At 36.4% G+C, this 18,857-nt stretch overlaps 2 protein-coding genes across 2 annotated transcripts; one reads left to right on the top strand and one right to left on the bottom strand.

Moving 5' to 3' along the window:
- Nucleotides 1-1,624: 1,624 nt before the first annotated feature.
- On the top strand, nt 1,625-2,539 carry ZFP42 (ZFP42 zinc finger protein; the record flags this gene model as incomplete). The annotated part of the gene is made up of 1 exon (XM_080797685.1): nt 1,625-2,539. The coding sequence occupies one exon, from the start codon at nt 1,625-1,627 to the stop codon at nt 2,537-2,539; it is 915 nt and encodes a 304-aa protein (XP_080653811.1).
- A 14,983-nt stretch (nt 2,540-17,522) lies between these two features.
- Nucleotides 17,523-18,005, bottom strand: LOC308338231 (large ribosomal subunit protein uL15-like; the record flags this gene model as incomplete). The annotated part of the gene is made up of 1 exon (XM_080796284.1): nt 17,523-18,005. One exon carries the CDS (start codon nt 18,003-18,005, stop codon nt 17,523-17,525), a length of 483 nt encoding a protein of 160 aa, XP_080652410.1.
- Nucleotides 18,006-18,857: the final 852 nt, after the last annotated feature.

Here is an 18,857-nt window from a genome sequence, read left to right as displayed (position 1 = left end):
ATGATTTATTTTAAAACTAATTTACATAAAACATTATTTATTATATATTTTTTATATAAATGTTTAAAAAGGCATTTCAAACTCTCCCCATAGCAATTGAAAAACATGTTTTGATGCTGTGTGTTTTTGCCAAACGTAAATAGCATGATTCTTTTGAGGTGATATTTTTAAACATAGCTATTTAAAAATATTTTCAAGATGTTAATTTTCTCTCCACTACTTTCACATTTACTCCTTTTTAAACAGGATTTATTTTTGTTCCTACAGCAGGACATCGCGACAGTTACAAGAACTTCTATAAGGCACACAATTGTAACATTAAGCAAAAGATTCCCAGACTATAACATATTCATGGTATAACTTTTATAATGCTGCTTTTTAGATATTTAAGAAAAAAGAAAGTATTCAAGGCCAAATTCCCCTGTGCATAGAAATGCATGGATTTCATTTGTTTTTTTCCTCTGAATCGCGGCCATCTGCAGAAGTAGAAACTACACATGGGCAGATCCAGCCTCTCCTTACTTTATTTGGAACACGGCCACGCCCCCCTTTGAAGCATCTATGGCAGCTTCCGTGCAACAAAAGCAGAGTTGAACAGTTACGGCATAGACCATGGGGCCCACAGAGCTTAAAGCTGACTGTTAAATTAAAAACAAACAAACAAACAAACAAAAAACGCTACCCTTGGTCTAGAGTAGTATCTGGTGTATCCCAGGACCCAACATATACTTAAAGAATGAATACAAAGGTGAAATAACACTAGCTCATGTAACCATTCAGCATTAGCTCTGTGCTAAGTACTTTGTAAGAATTATTTAATTTGAATTTCACAACAGGGTTACACAATAAGCAACCCTCACTTCAAGTTTTAGCTGCTGGTACCTCAGTCAAGGCCTGCCTGAGCTCCCTATTTAAAATTGTGGACTCCTTTCTACCAGCCCCTTTGCTTATTCTGTACACTTTACCTTCTTTGTTTTGTTTTCAGGGGTTTTTTTCCCCCAAAGATTTTATTTATTTAGCAGAGACAGAGCGAGAGGGAACACAAGCAGGGGGTGTGGGAGAGGGAGAAGCATTTAATTTTGTTAGTTAACATAGTGTAGTATTGATTTCTGGAATAGAATTCAAATGACACCCAGTGTAGCACTTTACCTTTTAACGTGTAGCATTCACAAGAATGTACACACCAGGAGGCATAGATTTTTTTTTGTATGTCCACTTACTGATAAATCTCAGCCAACGAGTAGCCTAGAATAGGGCTAACACATAGTGCCCAGTAACAGTAGGTGGTTAGTTGGAGAGCTCAGATAATTTGTGGGGATACCCACTAAGATATAGTTATCTTGTATCTTAAGATATACAGCCTGTGTTACAGTTCATTCTCTTACTTTCTTGGGTTTGTCAGAGAAGAAACAAATGGAACCATTTCGTTAACTGAAACGTGAATTAGAGGCCATTTTTTGAGGTCGTTTTCTGACAATGGTTCTAAAATTGGAATATATTTTATCTAAAGGTTACTGTCTCAAAAAAGGAGGTTTGCTGAAGACAACTTACTGAGATCACTGTCACTTGAAAGTGATTGATATATCCTGGTGCAAATATTCAAGGAAGCAGCAGACAGGACACTATGGACCAGCAACTAAAGAAAAGGGCAAAGACTTGTGGCCAGAAAGGCCTGGCTAGAAGAGCCTTCAAGAGGGATAAGCGAAGACCATCTAAGCCATGGGCAGTCCAGAAGAAACTTCTCAACACAACATGGGCCTTAGAAGATGAAGGTGTGGTCTTTGAGACAAGCAATCTGGTTGTTGGAGAAGACTCTTTCTCTGACTGTTACATAGAATGCATAATAAGAGGTGAGTTTTCTGAACCCATTCTGGAAGAAGACTCACTTAAGTCCCTTAACTACCTGGAAAAAGGATCAGAGCAAGAGCTTTCTCAACAGGTTCTTACAGCAAGCTCGCTTCTGAAAAAATCCTTGAAATGTGCACAGAAAGGGGCAAAACGAGAACTTCCTCAACAGATTGTTAGAGAGAATTCACAGCTTAAGTATTCTGAGTATGTAATGGGCAAGAAGCTTCCTCCTGGAGGAGCACCCAGCATTGACCTACCAGATCCTAAAAAGTCTGCAGAATTTGCTAGAAAGAAGCCAGCAAAAGATAAGGAATATGAGGCTCCAGAAAAAATTGTTTGTCCTTACAGTGGATGCCCAAAAAAGGTAAAGAACAGAGCTTCCCTGAGAAAGCATCTCCTTGTCCATGGTCCTCGAGATCATGTATGTGCAGAATGTGGGAAAGCATTCAATGAGAGTTCGAAACTAAAAAGACATTTTCTTGTTCATACTGGAGAGAAGCCATTTCAGTGCACTTTTGAGGGGTGTGGAAAACGCTTTTCCCTGGACTACAATTTGCGTACGCATGTCCGCATCCACACTGGGGAGAAACGTTTTGTGTGTCCCTTTGAAAGTTGTCACAAGAGGTTTATTCAGTCAAATAACATGAAAGTTCACATCTTAACTCATGGAAAGACCAACAAAAATCAGTGAAAGAGAAGATGGAAAAGAGTCCTCTAACAGGATAAGCATATTAACAAAAGAGTGATTTGGGGACAAATGTACCTACTGTTGTCTCCAGGAAAGTTTTTAAAGCAGTTGAAACCCTACATGGCATATTTTTGTTTTAATGTACTATAGTGCTCCAGTAGTTTATGACACCATTTTAGGACACTATAGAATTACGTGTTTTCAACAAGAAGGTCAGTAATAATTTACTGAAAAAGCATAATCCTTAATACATTATGAATTGGATTACTGGATATGGGACTTATTTTCACATGCTATAAATATGAAATTTACTTTGTTTTTAAAGTGTGTAGTTCCCAGTTGTTTAGCTTTTGCCTTTTAGGAATAAACGCCATGCAGAGTGTGATAATCTTAGAGAATGCTGGCAGTAGGTTGTCAGTAAGTGAATGAGTAGTTAAACTTGTTTAAAAGTTCAATATATTTTTAATCTTTTTTCTATCATTGTAGAAGTCTAGTGAAATCAGAAAGCTAGATTTGAATGGTTACTACATAGTGTCAATTCATTGGAATCCATTTTAGATATTTTAAAAGGAAATAAAATCCCAGAGATACGCGAAATCAAGATTTAAAATATCAAAGAGGTGTGTGTTGAAAAGTGGTACCATTTGTTTGTCTTTGAAACTAACAAAACATTGCAAAGATTAATATTTAAGTATTGGTGAAGGGTGGGGAGAAGTCCAGAGTCAAGGTGTTGGCAGGGGTTAGTTCCTTTTCAGTGTAGTGAAGGAAGGATCTATACCTGGCTTTGCTCCTTGGTTTATAGATCGTCATCTTCATGTATACATGGTGGTTTTCCCTTAGGACCCCATCTCTTCCCTCTGTGCATGTCAATGACCAGATTCCCTCTTACAAAGACACCAGTCATACTGAATTAGAACCCATCCTAATAACCTCATTTTAACTTGATCACCTCCATAAAGACCCCATCTCTAAATAAGGCCGGATTCTGGGGTGCTGGGGCTAGGATTCTGACACAAATTTTGGGGGGTATACGGTTCAACCTGTAATGTGCATTTCCTTAAACCAAATAATTTCATTTCTGGAATTATATTCCATGGAAGTATTTTCATGAATGTACAGAGATACTTACTCAAGGACATTAAGCATATTTTAATAGTATTAACTTCATATCTTAAATGTCCATTAAAAGACAACAGGTTACATAAATCATGATACCTCTGTATGCAGATATCCTTAAAGGAACCCTGAATGTAAAGGGAAGGAAATAGAACCAGTCAGGAAAGCCACAGAGAAGGAGGAACTTTGTTGTTTTTAACAGAATTAAAATTAATAAAATAGATACTTTGAGACAGAATCTGGGGTATTTACATTCTGTGGAAGAAAATTCAGAGAAGGTAATTAAATATTCTGGATAAGGTAGAGGAATTGTTTGGTCCAGAAGCTCCCAAAACAAACAAACAAAAAACTCTAGCTTCAAAATAGGGATTAACTGAATCCCTGATTAAAATAATCTTCTGATGGGCAAAACATATCAAACTTGGAAAGCATACCCCCCTCCCTACATTAATGTTATAAATAGTCAGTAGTTAGCATACCATATTTTATGTTAAGATTTAAGACTCCATTGGAGGTAATGATTGTACCATAAATTTAACAGCTTTTGGGCGGGGGGGGGGGGCACAAAACAGTATATAAACAGATCAACTTAAAGATCAATTTTGATTTGAGGAATACCAAAATGTACAACCACATGACTTCAAAGCGGTTAAAAATGAAAGGCTTACATTTTTACCTCATTGAGCAAACCATTACTAAGGAATATTATAGAAACAGTTTTTTATTTATAATACATTTGGTATGACATTTATACCATCATTTTCTATAGGAATGTAGGTCTTGAGTTTCTAAGTGAATAGGAACATTGGATTTATAGTCCATTCGTAAATTTGTAATTTCCTCTAAATCAAACACCTGAGTATAGAATTTAGGATGGGAATTTGCTATTTGATAAGGATGATGGAGCATATGTTTGTCTGGTTTTGCTTTGACATTAGTGTGTTTGGTCCTGGATTTTTACCTCAAGAGTTAAATTAGGACATAGCATCTCTATAGGCTAAGCAAAAAGGGAGGATTAAATAGGGAGCAGTCAAAACTAGATCAAGTCAATGGCGGGGTTTAGGCAGCAGGCTCTTAAGACCTGGGACTCAGGGCATCAAGAGGGATCGATCGACTAGGCCTTTGTAGAGGCTGGTCTGCTTCTGTAGATTACTCTTTCTGGAGCTGAGACGCCCAAAGCTCAGTATTTACAGTCCTAAAGCTTAAATGTACAAGAAATACCAATTTGGGAAAGGGTGTATCTGGATTCTAAGGCTCAGTTTAATTCTGATTTGGGAATAAGATGTTCCTTGGCTAGCATTAGAGCTGTTTTTCCCAAAGAAGACCCCTAAAACTGCTAAGAATGTAAGAGGAAGAAGGCATGTGGATGAAAAATTGAAAAAGGAACAGAAAAGGAAATTAGCTAATGCAGATGCGCTGTCTAAAATCTTAATGTTTTGGAAAGGGAATATACGCACTTCTACATTTGCATTCTGAGGAAGAATGAACACATCCAGAGAAAACTGAAAAAGTTAATCAGTCCATCTAGATTTTTCCATGTCTCCAGGTACCAGCATGTTACAAACCCCAAATCCTGATAAATGAACAAATATTTTTCATGCTGGTATTTGGATTCATGCCCTATATCCTTTTTTTTTTTTTCTTTTTTATGGCCAAACATACTAGTCAGAAGGTAACACCAGAGAAATAGCTTTCCATAGAAAAATGAAAATCTTAAGGCAGAGCCTATCACTTTCTTGGTGTCTCTAACACATAATTAGTTGGCACTTAATTATGGGATGAATAAGTGTAAAAATAGAGCATAATATGCTTTTTTAAAAACTAATTATGCAGTTCTCAAAATTGTATAATTTAAAAAGAGCTAATTACTTCTCTCACATAAAATCTCCTGGTTACTGTGAAATAAGGTGAACAACTTCACCAAAGTAGTATTTGCTCATTGAAAGAAATGTAAATATATATCAGTTACCCATGCATGTATCAACTCTTACTCCAAAAGTAATCACCACTCTTAAAATACTTTTAAAAACTTAGATTCTTTGATCATTTTTAGTGATAATTATCTTAAGTCTCACTTTTTTCCCCTTCTCGTTCTTCAAAAGGGGCAGGAGACTGAGGGATCTGTTCATGTCCAAATATCTTAGATAATGGGGCACTAACCTGCATTGAGAATTATATCCACCAAGATTGTGATTAATTAAAAATGTGTTGAGGCACACTCCTACTTTAAATTAGTTTCTTTTATCTCATTCTCCAATATGTACACAGATTTCCAAAACAGTCATATTTGATCCTTTATTTCACCTTGGCTACAACATAACATTAGTAGACACAAGATTTCTATCCTACTCTATCTAAGAAAGAATTTTATACAAAAGCAGTTTGTCAAATTCTTTTCTGTGGAATATGCATGTGCAGAAATCCGTGTGTGCTTATGTTTTAATTACCTAATGCACTAGCTCTGAATAAATTGCATGATTACATCCTACATTGGACACAGAACAGTGCAAGATATATTAAAAAGCCATTATATTTGCAACTCTGAGCAAGAGACTGTAATTAAAAGGCAATTGGATGAAATTAGCTTTGAGAGTACAAGAGTTTAAGTAGGATTTGGTAAATGAACATTAATGGTTAACATGTGGGTTTTATTATGTCTTTCGCTTCTTCTCTCTGTGACCCCAGGGTTGAATTTCTTAGATTTCAGTGGACTAGACATGTGAAAACACCTGTATGAAGCTATGCTTTACCATGTGGCTAAAGTTATATCCATTAAAGAAGCCAACATAACTTTTGTGACTTTAGTAAATCAAAGGTATTAGGTAAGTTAGAATGATACCCTGGGCATTAATAAACCATTTTAATGCTCCTAAGATCTTGGGTATGTGTCATAAAAGCATAGTTCACACTTCATGCAGCTCAAAATGCTGGTCATAAAATACACATGTACAAATCAAAGAAGGAATAAAACTTTAAAGAATTTTGATTTTCGTGACCATTAAATATAAAAATGTTGTTAAAGTTACACACAGTATGTGTAATACCACTTTACCTTTATCTAAGACAACCAATACTTTTGCAAACTACTGAGGATCCCACATGGTACTGATACTTCCCGTGTGTGTGGGTGTGGAGGTGGCTGTGTTTATCAGGTATATATGCCCAGCAGATCATCTACTTAGGGCAGATTATAGATGGCTGCAAATTCTTTCCTATTGCTGCCATTGAGAGTTGGGAGTCTATTTCCCCTCTGAGTTTCTGCTGGACTGTGAATGTCTTGATCAATAGTTAGGTATAAATGATGCTATAATAGCTATGCCGATGTCAGGCCTGGCTTTTAAGAGGCCTGGTAGCTACTGCCTGCTCTCTTACAACTTACTGCCATTTAAGAAATACAACTACCCTAAGACTACCATTGTAGGCAAAATCTGAGCCACCTGTTGAAGCCTGTAAGAGACCTGGAGAGAACAAGGCCAAGAAGCAGTAAGGAGCCATCTTGTAGGATCAGCCAGCCTGTCCCCACAAGTGACAACAAATGAACTGTAGGCTAATTACCCGGATGGTCCCTTTCTAACTTCTGACCTACAAAATGAAGAACAAAATAAAATGGTTGTTTACATGGTGACTATAGCTGATAAAACGATATTACATAGTTCAAATTTGCTGAGAGTAGAACTTAAATTTATTAGTATATACATGTATACATATAGTGAGAACATTGTGAGGTGATGGATGTATTAACCAACTAGGTGGGGGGAGTCCTTTAACAATGTATACCTATATCAAATCACAACATACACTTTAAATCTTAAATGTTGTCAATTATATGTCAATAAAGCTGAAAAACGATTATTTGAAGTCACTTGAGTTCGTTTTTTGCATTGTGCAGTATCAGATATAAACACTTAGAATTGTTACTTGAATTTTATAGTCTCCACTCTGTAATGATTGTTACATGTATACCTGTGCATATCCATATAATTAGCGTATGCCTAAATTCAAAAGGAACTACTTACTATATTTTCTAATTTATATATTAGATTTAATTTCAGTAAATCGTAACAGCAAAGTAGGTAGTGAGTTCTTAGACCAACAGAGACTGATCTGTTTGGCAGGATATCTAAGGAAACCACAGCTGCCTTCAATAAAACCAAAACTGAGTTTCTCTAAAGTTGATGGGAGGAGAGTCTCCCCTTGGGAGAAAGTTGCTCTTGACCAACAGTTTATGTCATCCTGGGTTGCAATAACTAACTGCAGCTACCACCTTCCTGATAGGGCCATACTCCATAACACTGAGCCAGGCATGAGTGCACAGCTCTCTTCATTTTCAGTGAAAATGAGACTGGATATTTAAAAGTCCCATTAGAGGCAAGAAGAACATACCACACAGCTTGATTTCTCAGGTCACAAGCTTTAGAGATACCCACCTGTTTGGGATCCAAAGTTAAGAATAGCTCCAGTGGTTAATTTTGACCTGAGACCTGGTTTAGATTTCTGACTGAGGACCCACTTAATTCTCCTTGCTTACTAAACTCAGTATGTCTAGATGGGAGTATTTAAGGAGACCTCTAAAGTTATCCCATATGGGAATATAGGATGTACACAAAGAAGATCTTGCAGAAATTGTCGAACAAATTTTGAAGGCTTTATAAATCCATCTTTAAAAGTTAGAATTTTGTCTTACAGTCAAAGCATTGAAGGAAATAAGTGACATGATCAAATCTACTTTTTAGAAAAACCATTTGGGATGCAGGGTAAAAGATTGATTGGGGAATAGGAAAACAGGCAGCTGTTGCAATAATCCACAGGAGATAAGACATGTCTTATTGGACCTTGTATTTCCAGCACAGGCATAGTACACAATAAATGATTAATGGATGTTTGAATAAATGCTTGACTTGACATAACAAAGTATTTCTAAGCAGTAGTAAAAATAGAAAAGCAACAGATGCACTAAACATCACTGGCACACAACAATCAAAAGACAAATAATACAATTAAAAAAAAATGAGCATAGGGCTTGAATAGACATTTCCTCAGAGAAGATCTGTAAATGGCCAATAAGCTCACGTAAAGATGCTCAACCTCAGGCGCTGGGGAAATGCAAATCAAAACCACCATCATACCACTTCACACTCAATAGAATAGCTATAAAAAACAAAAACAAAAAACAGAAATGCTAGCCAGAAAGTGGAGAAATCTGAACCTTCATTCACTGTGGGTGGAAATGTGTAATGGTGCCGTCCCTTTGGAAAACACTACAGTAGTTCCTCAAAATGTCAAACATGAGTATTACATGACCCAACAAGTTCATTCCTAGAGAGATGTAAAACTCTTCACACAGAAATTTGTATATGAATGCTCATAATGGCATGATTCATAATAGCCAAAAAATGGAAATAAGCCAAATGCCCTCCAACTGGTAAGTGGATAAACAAAATTTGGCATATCCACACAATGGAATGTTATGTCAGCCATAAAAAGGAACGTGTTATAATATGGTGACCTTTGAAAAGAAGGCAGTCACAAAAATCCTCATATTGTATTATTCCATTTACTTGAAACGTCCAGAATAGACAGACCCACAGAAACTTAAAGATTAGTGATTGCCATGGTCTAGAACATGGAGAGAATAAGCAGTGACCACTAACTGCTTATTTCTGGTGTGATAAAAAATGTTTTTACCTGATTACTGTAGAACTGTGAATGCACTAAAAAACACCTGTGTACTTTGAAAGGATGAATTTTATGGTATGTGAATTACATCTCAATAAAGCTGTTATTCTAATAATCACTTCTGCAAACTCCTGTTGTCTTATTAACTACAGATACTTGCATCAAAAGTAATAACTAAGCACATCAACCAGGGTTATGAACACAGACATCAGAATCAGGCAAACAGGGGAAATTCAGTTTCATCACAAAGAGACTGTGTGACTTTGGGTAAATCACATAACCTCTCTGAACTTCCAGTTATCTGTAAAATAGGAATAATACCTACCAGAGATGCTGTGAACATTAAATGAGACAACAGGCAGAAAAGTCCTGAGCTGAAGTGCCTAAGAAATGAATGTTAGATATTGTTATTCTGTGTATTATAAATCTGACCTCTAGTGGGTGTACTGTGTCAAAACCATGGTCCTGCCCCTTCAGGGTCTTATAATCTTATAGCACATTATAGGTGGCTGATATAAATTATGTTTATGTTTTCTTAAGGAACATATGTATTTTTTAAGTGTTAAAGATTAAAATATTTAAGGTCAGCATCTTGTAATTTCATTTGTTTTCTAAAACTTGAACCCCTGTGACTTACACATTTGAAGGTTTTCCAAGGGCAGCTTAAAGTGGGTAGATCTGATATTTACCAGGCTCAGTTCACCCTCTCTCCTGTAAACCAGCCAGCCTCGACAGACATTTTCTGTTATTAAAGGAACAAGGCAATTCAGAGACCTTTCTCAGTAGCACGGCTTTCCCTTGGTGCCTCTGGCAAAGCCACAACAGTGTCCTCAGTTAGAATTGACGGCATCCTTCTAGGTCTAGGTTTTCCCCAAAGTTTTCATCATAAATATTAGTGCTCCTTTATTGCCAGATATTTTTGGATAAAGTGAAAGTAACATACAAAGAGTATTCATAATTTTATGAATTTTTACCAAGTTCTTGATTTTTAGTTTCTTCCTGAGATAATAAGTGGGGGGTGGGACTCAATTAATGATACCCTTGTCCTAATTTGCATTAGTGGAGACCTTCAAGATGGTCCTACTGCCTGGTCTGTAGATGTAATTCCGGTTCATCAGTAGGTGTTTTGCAGTGTTAGGAAAATACACTGCCTCTTTGAGGACCTCTAGTCTGGGTAATATTTGAGGCCACTAGGTACATCTGTTATAAGTAGGGTCTGAGACCCACAAAATACTCTGAGTGCTGTAACCAGTGACATGTGAATGACAAGATAGCAAGATGCAAATTCAAAGAGTTCTATTTCTAGAATATAATTCTAAGACCTTTTTAGTTCTGAAAGTCTGTTCTAATTTAATGGTGTTGACATATGATAAATGAGTCATGTTAAGATAACACAGTAAAAGGTAAGAAAGAGACAAATTACTGTTTTATTGTTATTATTGCTTTATTATTACTAATGACTTAGAGACACGATTTCAAAAACCATGGTCTTGGCTTTGGAGGAAATTATAGGTGTCTAGAGTGGTTAAATAATAAAGATACACATTCACATTTGCAAAGTGCTTTGAAAATGAAAGGTGAAGTATGAGCATAAAATGGCATGTTGTGTGAGCACAAAACGCCATGGAAAATGGAACTGAATGTGTCTGAGCCAAAATCCATAGTTGAAACTTGAACCTCTAGTACCTCAGAATATGAGATAAAGATGTGGCTCAGGTAAAATGAGGTGGTTAGGATGGGCCCTGATTCAGTCAGACTGGTGTCTTTACAAAAAGAGAAAATTTGGATGCACAGAAGAGACACCGAAGATGGGTGCCCACGAAGGAATGGCCTTGTGAGGACATAGAGGGAGGGCAGCTACCTACAAGCCAAGAGAGAACTTGGGGGAAGGGTGGAGACAAAACAAAATCAAACAAAACCTGCTGACACTTTAATCTTGGATTTCAGGCCTCCAGACCGTGAGAAAATAAATGTCTGTTGTGTAAGCCACACAATCTGTGGCATGTTATTACAACTCGAGCAGATTATACAGGCCACTTTGTGGAAGTGCAGTCAGAGTAAAGAGCAGGAGCAAAGGCACAGAGGCCAGAAACAGCATAGCACAGGCAGGAATAAACGCTGGGCAAGAACTTTCAGAGAATAGACTGGAGGTGTGCATAGGTGGCCTTGGGCTAAAGCAATCTTCATACTGTGCCCAGGAGCTTTAAATTCTCACACGTAGAAACTTAAGCCTTTGAAAGGAGAGTTCTAGGTCACAGAGGGTGTTTTGTTTTGTTTCATTTTAATTGCTTTTGTTTTAAGAACTGAGAACATTTTCAAGAAATGTAGCAAAGTATAAAGCATAAATAAAAGAGAAATAGACTAAAATTTTTACCAACTAGAAGGAACCTACTGGTGAATACATTCCTTAAATGTCAGAGAGTTTATTCAGAAGAGCAATACGTTCAGATCTACATGTTATATCTAACACTATCGTGTGACCTGTGGATGTGAGCATCTGTGAAGCAGGGGAGAAGAACAGACTGAGAAGACAGGTCTGTTTGGAAGAGGTATGGAAAGCCTGAGAAAAGGCCACTTGTAGGGATAAAGATGAAAGAGATGAGTAAGGTAATGTGTAGGTGAAATCATCAGGCCTATGGTGATGCATGGGAGGAGGAAGAAACTTCTAGAATGGTCTTTAGGTTTCCAGTTTGGAAGAGTGGGTAGGCTGTTGATACTGGGAAGTGAAGTAGAAGCTAAAAATGCAGGAGGAGGAGCAAGGAGAAACTATGTGATATGTTCAGTTTAAGAAGAGACTCATTGTGTGTGTTGGCATAAGAATAAGAAATCACTATAAATCAAATTTGGGAAAGCTAAGAATTCACATTCCACAATTTTATAGACTTCTTAAGACAGTTAAACTCTGCATTGCAAAATAAATAAATAAGTAAATAAATCAGAGAGGATAAGTAGTATTTTAATAGATTAAATGTGAGATAGTTTCATTACGTTTTCAACCCTCCAGATAGACTAATAAGTCCATGACAAACTTGAAATATGTAAAATCAAAATCAAAACAGATCAAAGCCATTTTTCTGTTGCAGTCAAATATTTATTTGCACAGAAGATAGTTATGATCGAGAATGTCCAGCCAATCTTTAAAATAATTAGGAATTCAAAGACCTGCTATCTAGAAATTTCTCTAGTCAAAGAAATAACCATAGTTGTAAAATAGCTGACAAGCCATTTATTAAAACAGCAGGCGACTAATGCTTCTCCTTGTTACAAGGTTACATTATAAATCAACTTAGAGGGGCAAAAACCTTGTAGGAGACCTGTAGGAGGATGAGCAGAACAATTTAAACTATAAAAAAAAAGTCCTAAAGTGCATATCTTACTTACAGAAAGAATGAGGTTTAAAAGGATGATAATTAACAGAAATTGACACAGCTGGCATCCAGCAAGTTTCAATTGCAAAGATCATATAAATTGATTTATAATGTTCCCATGTGACTAATGAAAGTAGATTGGTGACCATATTGTTCTAAATGATTGCATTAGAGAACATTATTACTTTAGAGAAGCCCACATTAATAATAAAATCATTATCACCAAGGAATAAATAAAGTAATACTTTTCAGAATCAACGTGTTGGATTTTAACATTCATACTTTATTATTATTAACCGTCTTTCAAAATGATTAAAATGAAAACTTTAAAGAAGCATCAGTTCTGTTCTTCATTTTATTTTTCCCTTGGAAGAAAGAGGGATTCAAACCTTCCTGATGTCAGCACTTAGAAAGGTTAATTATTCATACAGAACAATGAAGAGGAAGCACTAGATTTAATTGGACACATGCTTCTCACATTTAAAGATAGGGGAGTAGATAATGATGTCCCTTTTGTGTCCTTCCAAAAGAAATATGGGGAGCTGATAATGTCTCACATAAGTCTTAAAGGAAGAAAATGTAGAGCATGCATTTTCGTAAATCACTCACTCATTAAGGAAAAAACTCAGAAGAAATGTAGTCTCAATAAAATGTAATCCTTTCACAGAGCTTAGATATGATCAAATTTAAATATCTTACTTTGGAAACAGTAAATTTGACATCACTAGCCTCTAGAGACTAGTAGGAAATTCTGACATATAAAGTTTTATCTAAATACAGGGACTTTCTGATCAAGGAAATAGTTAAAAGGAATGAACAAACAAAAAAATTGGACCACAGAGCATTCCACCAATGAATTCTGGTGAAAGCATACATGGAAATGGTGACAGTAATATTCTTTTGCTCAAAGTAAATAAACTATACTGTAAACTGCATGAAGAAAGAGAAACTAAAACTTTTTGTTTGTCTCTGTATCCCCTGTGCCTACCATAGTATCTAGTATGTAGTAAGTAGGCAGGGACTAAACTATATGTTGAAAAAATGAATTTTGGAAAGGTCAATTTTAGGACATGTACTGACAAGAAATAATAAGTATTCTTAGAGCAAAAACCATTCCTTCACCAAATTTGTTTTTAATGCAAATCCCTTTTTGACGTATTAGATGCAGACAAATGTATAGATCCTGAAGCCACTTGCATTCCACTTGCCCCCTTCCAGACATTATTCACCCTCTCCCAAAACCACTCTGCTGACCTCTACCACCACTGTTACTGTTAATGGCATCTGGAAAGTTTCTGGTTTAAGGCTGTTATAAATAATACTGCTATGAATATTCTTATGTCTTTTGGAGAAAAAAATGTTCTCATTTCTTCTGAATATAATTAGAAATGGAATTGCTCATTCTTTGGATATGTATATGATGAACTTTAAAAGATATTTTCAGTTTTCTAAAGTGAGAGGGAAAATTCCTCTAAAGAGTTGTCTTAAGTGATGGGTGGGAGTCCTTTATTAGTTGTGTGTGTGCTCACTTCCCTCCCCCAGGAACCAGGTCTCCAACATTCTCTACTTGGTCTACCCTCCCTGGTGATCTCATCCAGTTTCAGGCCTTCATTTTATTATTTTTTTTAAGATTTTGTTTATTTACTTGAGAGAGAGAGAGAGAGAGAGCAAAAGCATCAGCAGGGTTGGCGGGGGGAGAGGGAGAGTCAGCAGGGAGTCTGATGCGGGGCTTGATCCCAAAAACCCTGGGATCATGACTTGAGCTGAAGGTAGATGCTTTACCAACTGAGCCACCCAGGCACCCTCCGTTTTAGGCCTTTAAATGTCTTCTGTGGGTAACATAATTCCTCAAATGTATACTACCTACTTATCACCTCCACTTAAATATCTTCTATGAATCTCAAATTCAACATGTCTTTATCTCTACACTTCAAATTCCCCTCCCTCTACTCCCTTCTGGTGTTACTCTTCCATGCTCAAGACTCCTCTCTCTTCCATGCTCAAGACTCCTCTCTGTCCGCATTGACCTCCTTATTCCACAAGGAAGGTATAAGTTATGTTCCCACTTCAAAGCGTTTATACCTGCTGTTGTCTCTTACTTCCATCTGGAAGACTCCAGATATCCACCCAATTGGATTCCCCACCCCATAATCTTCATCAAGTCTTTCGGGGAAACGTCTCAGCAAGATCTTATCTAATTACTGTTTTCTGCTTTATCACTCATCACCATCTAATATATATTTTCTTGTTTATTTGTGTTATTTTCTATCTCTCTCCTCTGAAATGTAAACTCTATGAGGGCAAGAATGTTGGTTCACTTCTGTATACTCCATGAGTTCAGTAACTTTGTTTTGTTTTTGCTATATCCCAAACACCAGTAAGAGAGTCTGGTGCACAGTAGGCATACAGTAAATATATGCCAAATCAATAATAAACTTACTGAAATCTTATTTGGCAATGTTAATAAATAGCCTGAAATTAGTGATAATACTACAAATAGAGTCTTACAAGTAGCCCACAAAAAGAAATTATAATCTATCTTATGTACTCTCTCTTATATATGTGAAGCCTTCTCACAGATAACACAAAATAGCTTTGAACAGTTGTTTCATTTATACTCTCTGAATCTCTAGGTTTTTATGTGCTGCAACCTTTCTCAATATCTTGCCTGAGTCAAAATAAGCAATGAAGAATTTTACCCACTATACGAAGATCAGCCTGAAATTCATGCCATATTTTACTCTCTCTCCATATTTTAGTAAACTCTAATACAAGATACACGATGCATCTTCCATGTCCTAAGAATTTTAAAAATACAAAAATCTAAAAAATATAATTAAAAAATAAAAAATACAAGAAATATTTTATTCACTACAAACCAAAACAATAAGCAAAAGTACAACTTGAGTGGCATATACATGAGTGATGAGGGGTTATCTGTACAAGCTTCACTAAAATTCTAATTCTTCTACTCTTGAATAAAGGAAAAGAGCTATCAGTGAGAGCACTTCATTCTTAAAAATTCTTTCCAGTAAACTGTATATGAATTCATAGGTTGTATAACAGTTTGTAAGCATTTACTTTCTACTTATTATAATTTTTATAATAGAAGTAATACATGATTATCATGCATAATAAAAGAATGTACAGGAGTGCTTGGGTAGCTCAGTCAGTTAAGCGTCCAACTCTTGATTTGGGCTTAGGTCATAATCTGTGGCGGGATTGAGCGCTGCATTAGGCTCCGTGATGGACACAGACTTTTCTTGGGTTTCTCTTTCTCTCTGCCCTTCCCCCTGCTTGTGTGAGCGTGCTCTCTCTCTCTCTCTCTCTAAAGTAAATGAATTAATCTTTAAAAAAAAAAAAAAATAGAGTGAAGAGTTAGCCACATCACAACCCCCTACTTCTTTCTTCATATGTCACTATTATTAAGTGTGTAGTATTTTTTCTCTCCTTGTATGCATCTGAAAGTGTGTGTATGTGTGTATACCTAAGTTTGTAATACATATTTATAGCATGCATGGTATGACTTTATCTCCCCCATGAAACTCTTGCTATATGTGTCTAGATATATTTGGATTTTTAAAAAATGGGCTACTTTGAATATTATATGACCATGTTTTACTAGTAGCACTATATTCTAGAGGGTTTGCTGTATATAAAGGTCTACCCATTCTTTTTAATGACTGCATAGTATTCCTTAATATGAATACATTGTATTTTATTTAACCATTTGCTATCAGAGAGTATTTAAATTATTTACAACATCTTGTTATTATCAGAAATAGTACAGTAAATCCTGGTGTATGACCTGTGCATAAGTTGTGACTATTTCTTTAGGTCAGTAGTTCTCAAGAGTGTGGGTCTGGAGCCCCCTAATATGTTATTTGCCTTTGTACTTATGTCAATATTTACACCTATGAGGCAAAAGCAACAATGAATAAGCCAGTCTGCAGTTTAGAACAAGTCAAGGCACTGGCACCAAACTGAACTAGAGTCATTATATCCTTCTCTACTATGCATCAAACACTGGCACTTTTATAATGAAAAAATAATTTATAATAGACTGCATCTAATCCAAAATTATAATCAATGGTTCCAAATTCATATATAAATTCTGTTAACTTCTGTTCAAATTAAAATTCTTTTGACACGCATCTCATATGCCAATATTCCTAAATTATACTCATAGATAAGTACACTCCAAGTCATCTAAATGAGTTGATTTGGGCTCTGTGGTAGATAGCCTGCCAATATAGCTGCCAACAATTCTTCCCAACTAACCCTTCAAGCACAGACCACTCCTCACGTCAAGAGTAGATTCTAGGGCATCTGGGTGGCTCAGTTGGTTAAGCAACTGCCTTCGGTTCAGGTCATGATCCTGGAGTCCCGGGACAGAGTCCCACATCAGGCTCCCAGCTCCACGGGGAGTCTGCTTCTCCCTCTGACCTTTTCCCCTCTCATACTTTTTCTCTCGCGTGTGCACTCGCTCTCTCAAATTAATAAATAAAATCTTTAAAAAAAAAAAAAGGAGTAGATTTTATTTCCTCTCCATTCGAAGATGAGCTGTATTGTGACTTGTTCTAACAGAATATTAGGACACATTCTAGGACTTCTGAGCCCAGGCTTTTTGGAAGAAGTTTCTAATTATAAAGCAGCTAAGGCTAAACGATTCAATGAAGAGAAGCCCTAAGAAATGACCACCCATCGGGTATATTCCTGCCACTGCTGAGCTTCTAGTTGAACACAGCAGAACAAATACCTTCATCTTTTTTTTTTTTTTTTGGAAAGTACTTGTTAACATTTAATGAACCTCCCCCCTGGAGGCTTCAAGCTACTAGAATGAAGGTGCCACTCTCACCCTTAATCTTCTTCTCTGCTTTTCTACTGAAGAATTTGGCCTTCATGATGACAGGCTGTTTTGGGAGTTTTCTCTTTCCCGAAACTTTATAGTAGCTGGATCGCTCCACATCAATGGTAGGAGGAGCTCCAGTCTTGTTTTTGGTGGCATTTACCCATGTCTGCTCACTGATTAAGGTCCTCAGTTTATCAAAGTTGACAGTTGGGCAGAAGCTCTGGTTCCTCTTTAAGTGGTCATGTCTCACACCATCTTTTACAAAGTAACCTGGGGGATATTTGTCTAAGTTGATCGTATGGTGATGTATCCCACCACCAGCATTAACCCGGCTTCCTGGGTACTTCTGGTGCTTTACAATGTGGCCGTGGTCGTGGATCATGTGGCCCCAAAGTTTTTGGGTCTTCCTCAGTCTAGATGGCAAGTCAGCAGCCCAGAATACCTTCATCTTATGCATTGTGAAGAAGAAAAGCTTCCTGAACTTAGTCTTCCCTCAAGATTATAGATAAAATAATAAATTGTTGTTGTTTTAGGTCACTGAGTTGGTGTTTTTTAATTATTCAGCAACTGAAAACTCACTTTTTTCAAAGTAAGCAATGAATAATTGACCATTCAACCATCATATTTAAATATCTAACATTAAGCCACATGAAGTTTTTTTCAGAGGGAGGCATTTTTTTGGTTAATATTTTATTATGATATAATTATAAACTCACAGAAAAGTTGTAAGAATAGGATGAGGGACTCCCATATACCCTTTACATTTTTATCATCTTTGCTCTATGATTCTCTCTCTTTATCTGTCTCTGTGTCTCCTTCTCTATCATTCTTCCTTACATTTGAAAATAAGCTAGAAACATCCTATCCCCTAATTCCTGAACATTTCAGTGAGTATTTCTCAGAACAATAATATTTACTTACATGAACACAACACAATTATCAAATTTAACTTTGATAAAACTATTATCTGATAGGCAATCTCTATTTCAAATTCTGTCCATTTCCCCAGTAATATCCTTTATGGCTACTACCTCCCCTGTCCCCTGAGTTGAGGATCCAATCCAGGTTCACGTATTTATTACATGACAATTGTCATAACCTTTTCCTTTCCTTTAATATAGAAGAGTTTCTTAGCCTTTCTTTGTGTTTCTTGACCTTGACATTCTTGAAGAGTATAGGCCAGTTATTTTGTAGAATGTCTCCCAAATTGGGTTTGTCTGTTGTTTCCTTATGATTAGACTCAGGTTGTGCATTTTTGGCAGAAATATAACCATAGTGATTTGGGGGCCTTCACTGTGCATCAAAAGGC

This window comes from Martes martes, assembly GCF_963455335.1.
Source record: "Martes martes genome assembly, chromosome: 2".
In the NCBI taxonomy this organism is placed as follows: Eukaryota; Metazoa; Chordata; class Mammalia; order Carnivora; family Mustelidae; genus Martes; species Martes martes.
This window is presented reverse-complemented; position numbering and strand designations above follow the sequence as displayed.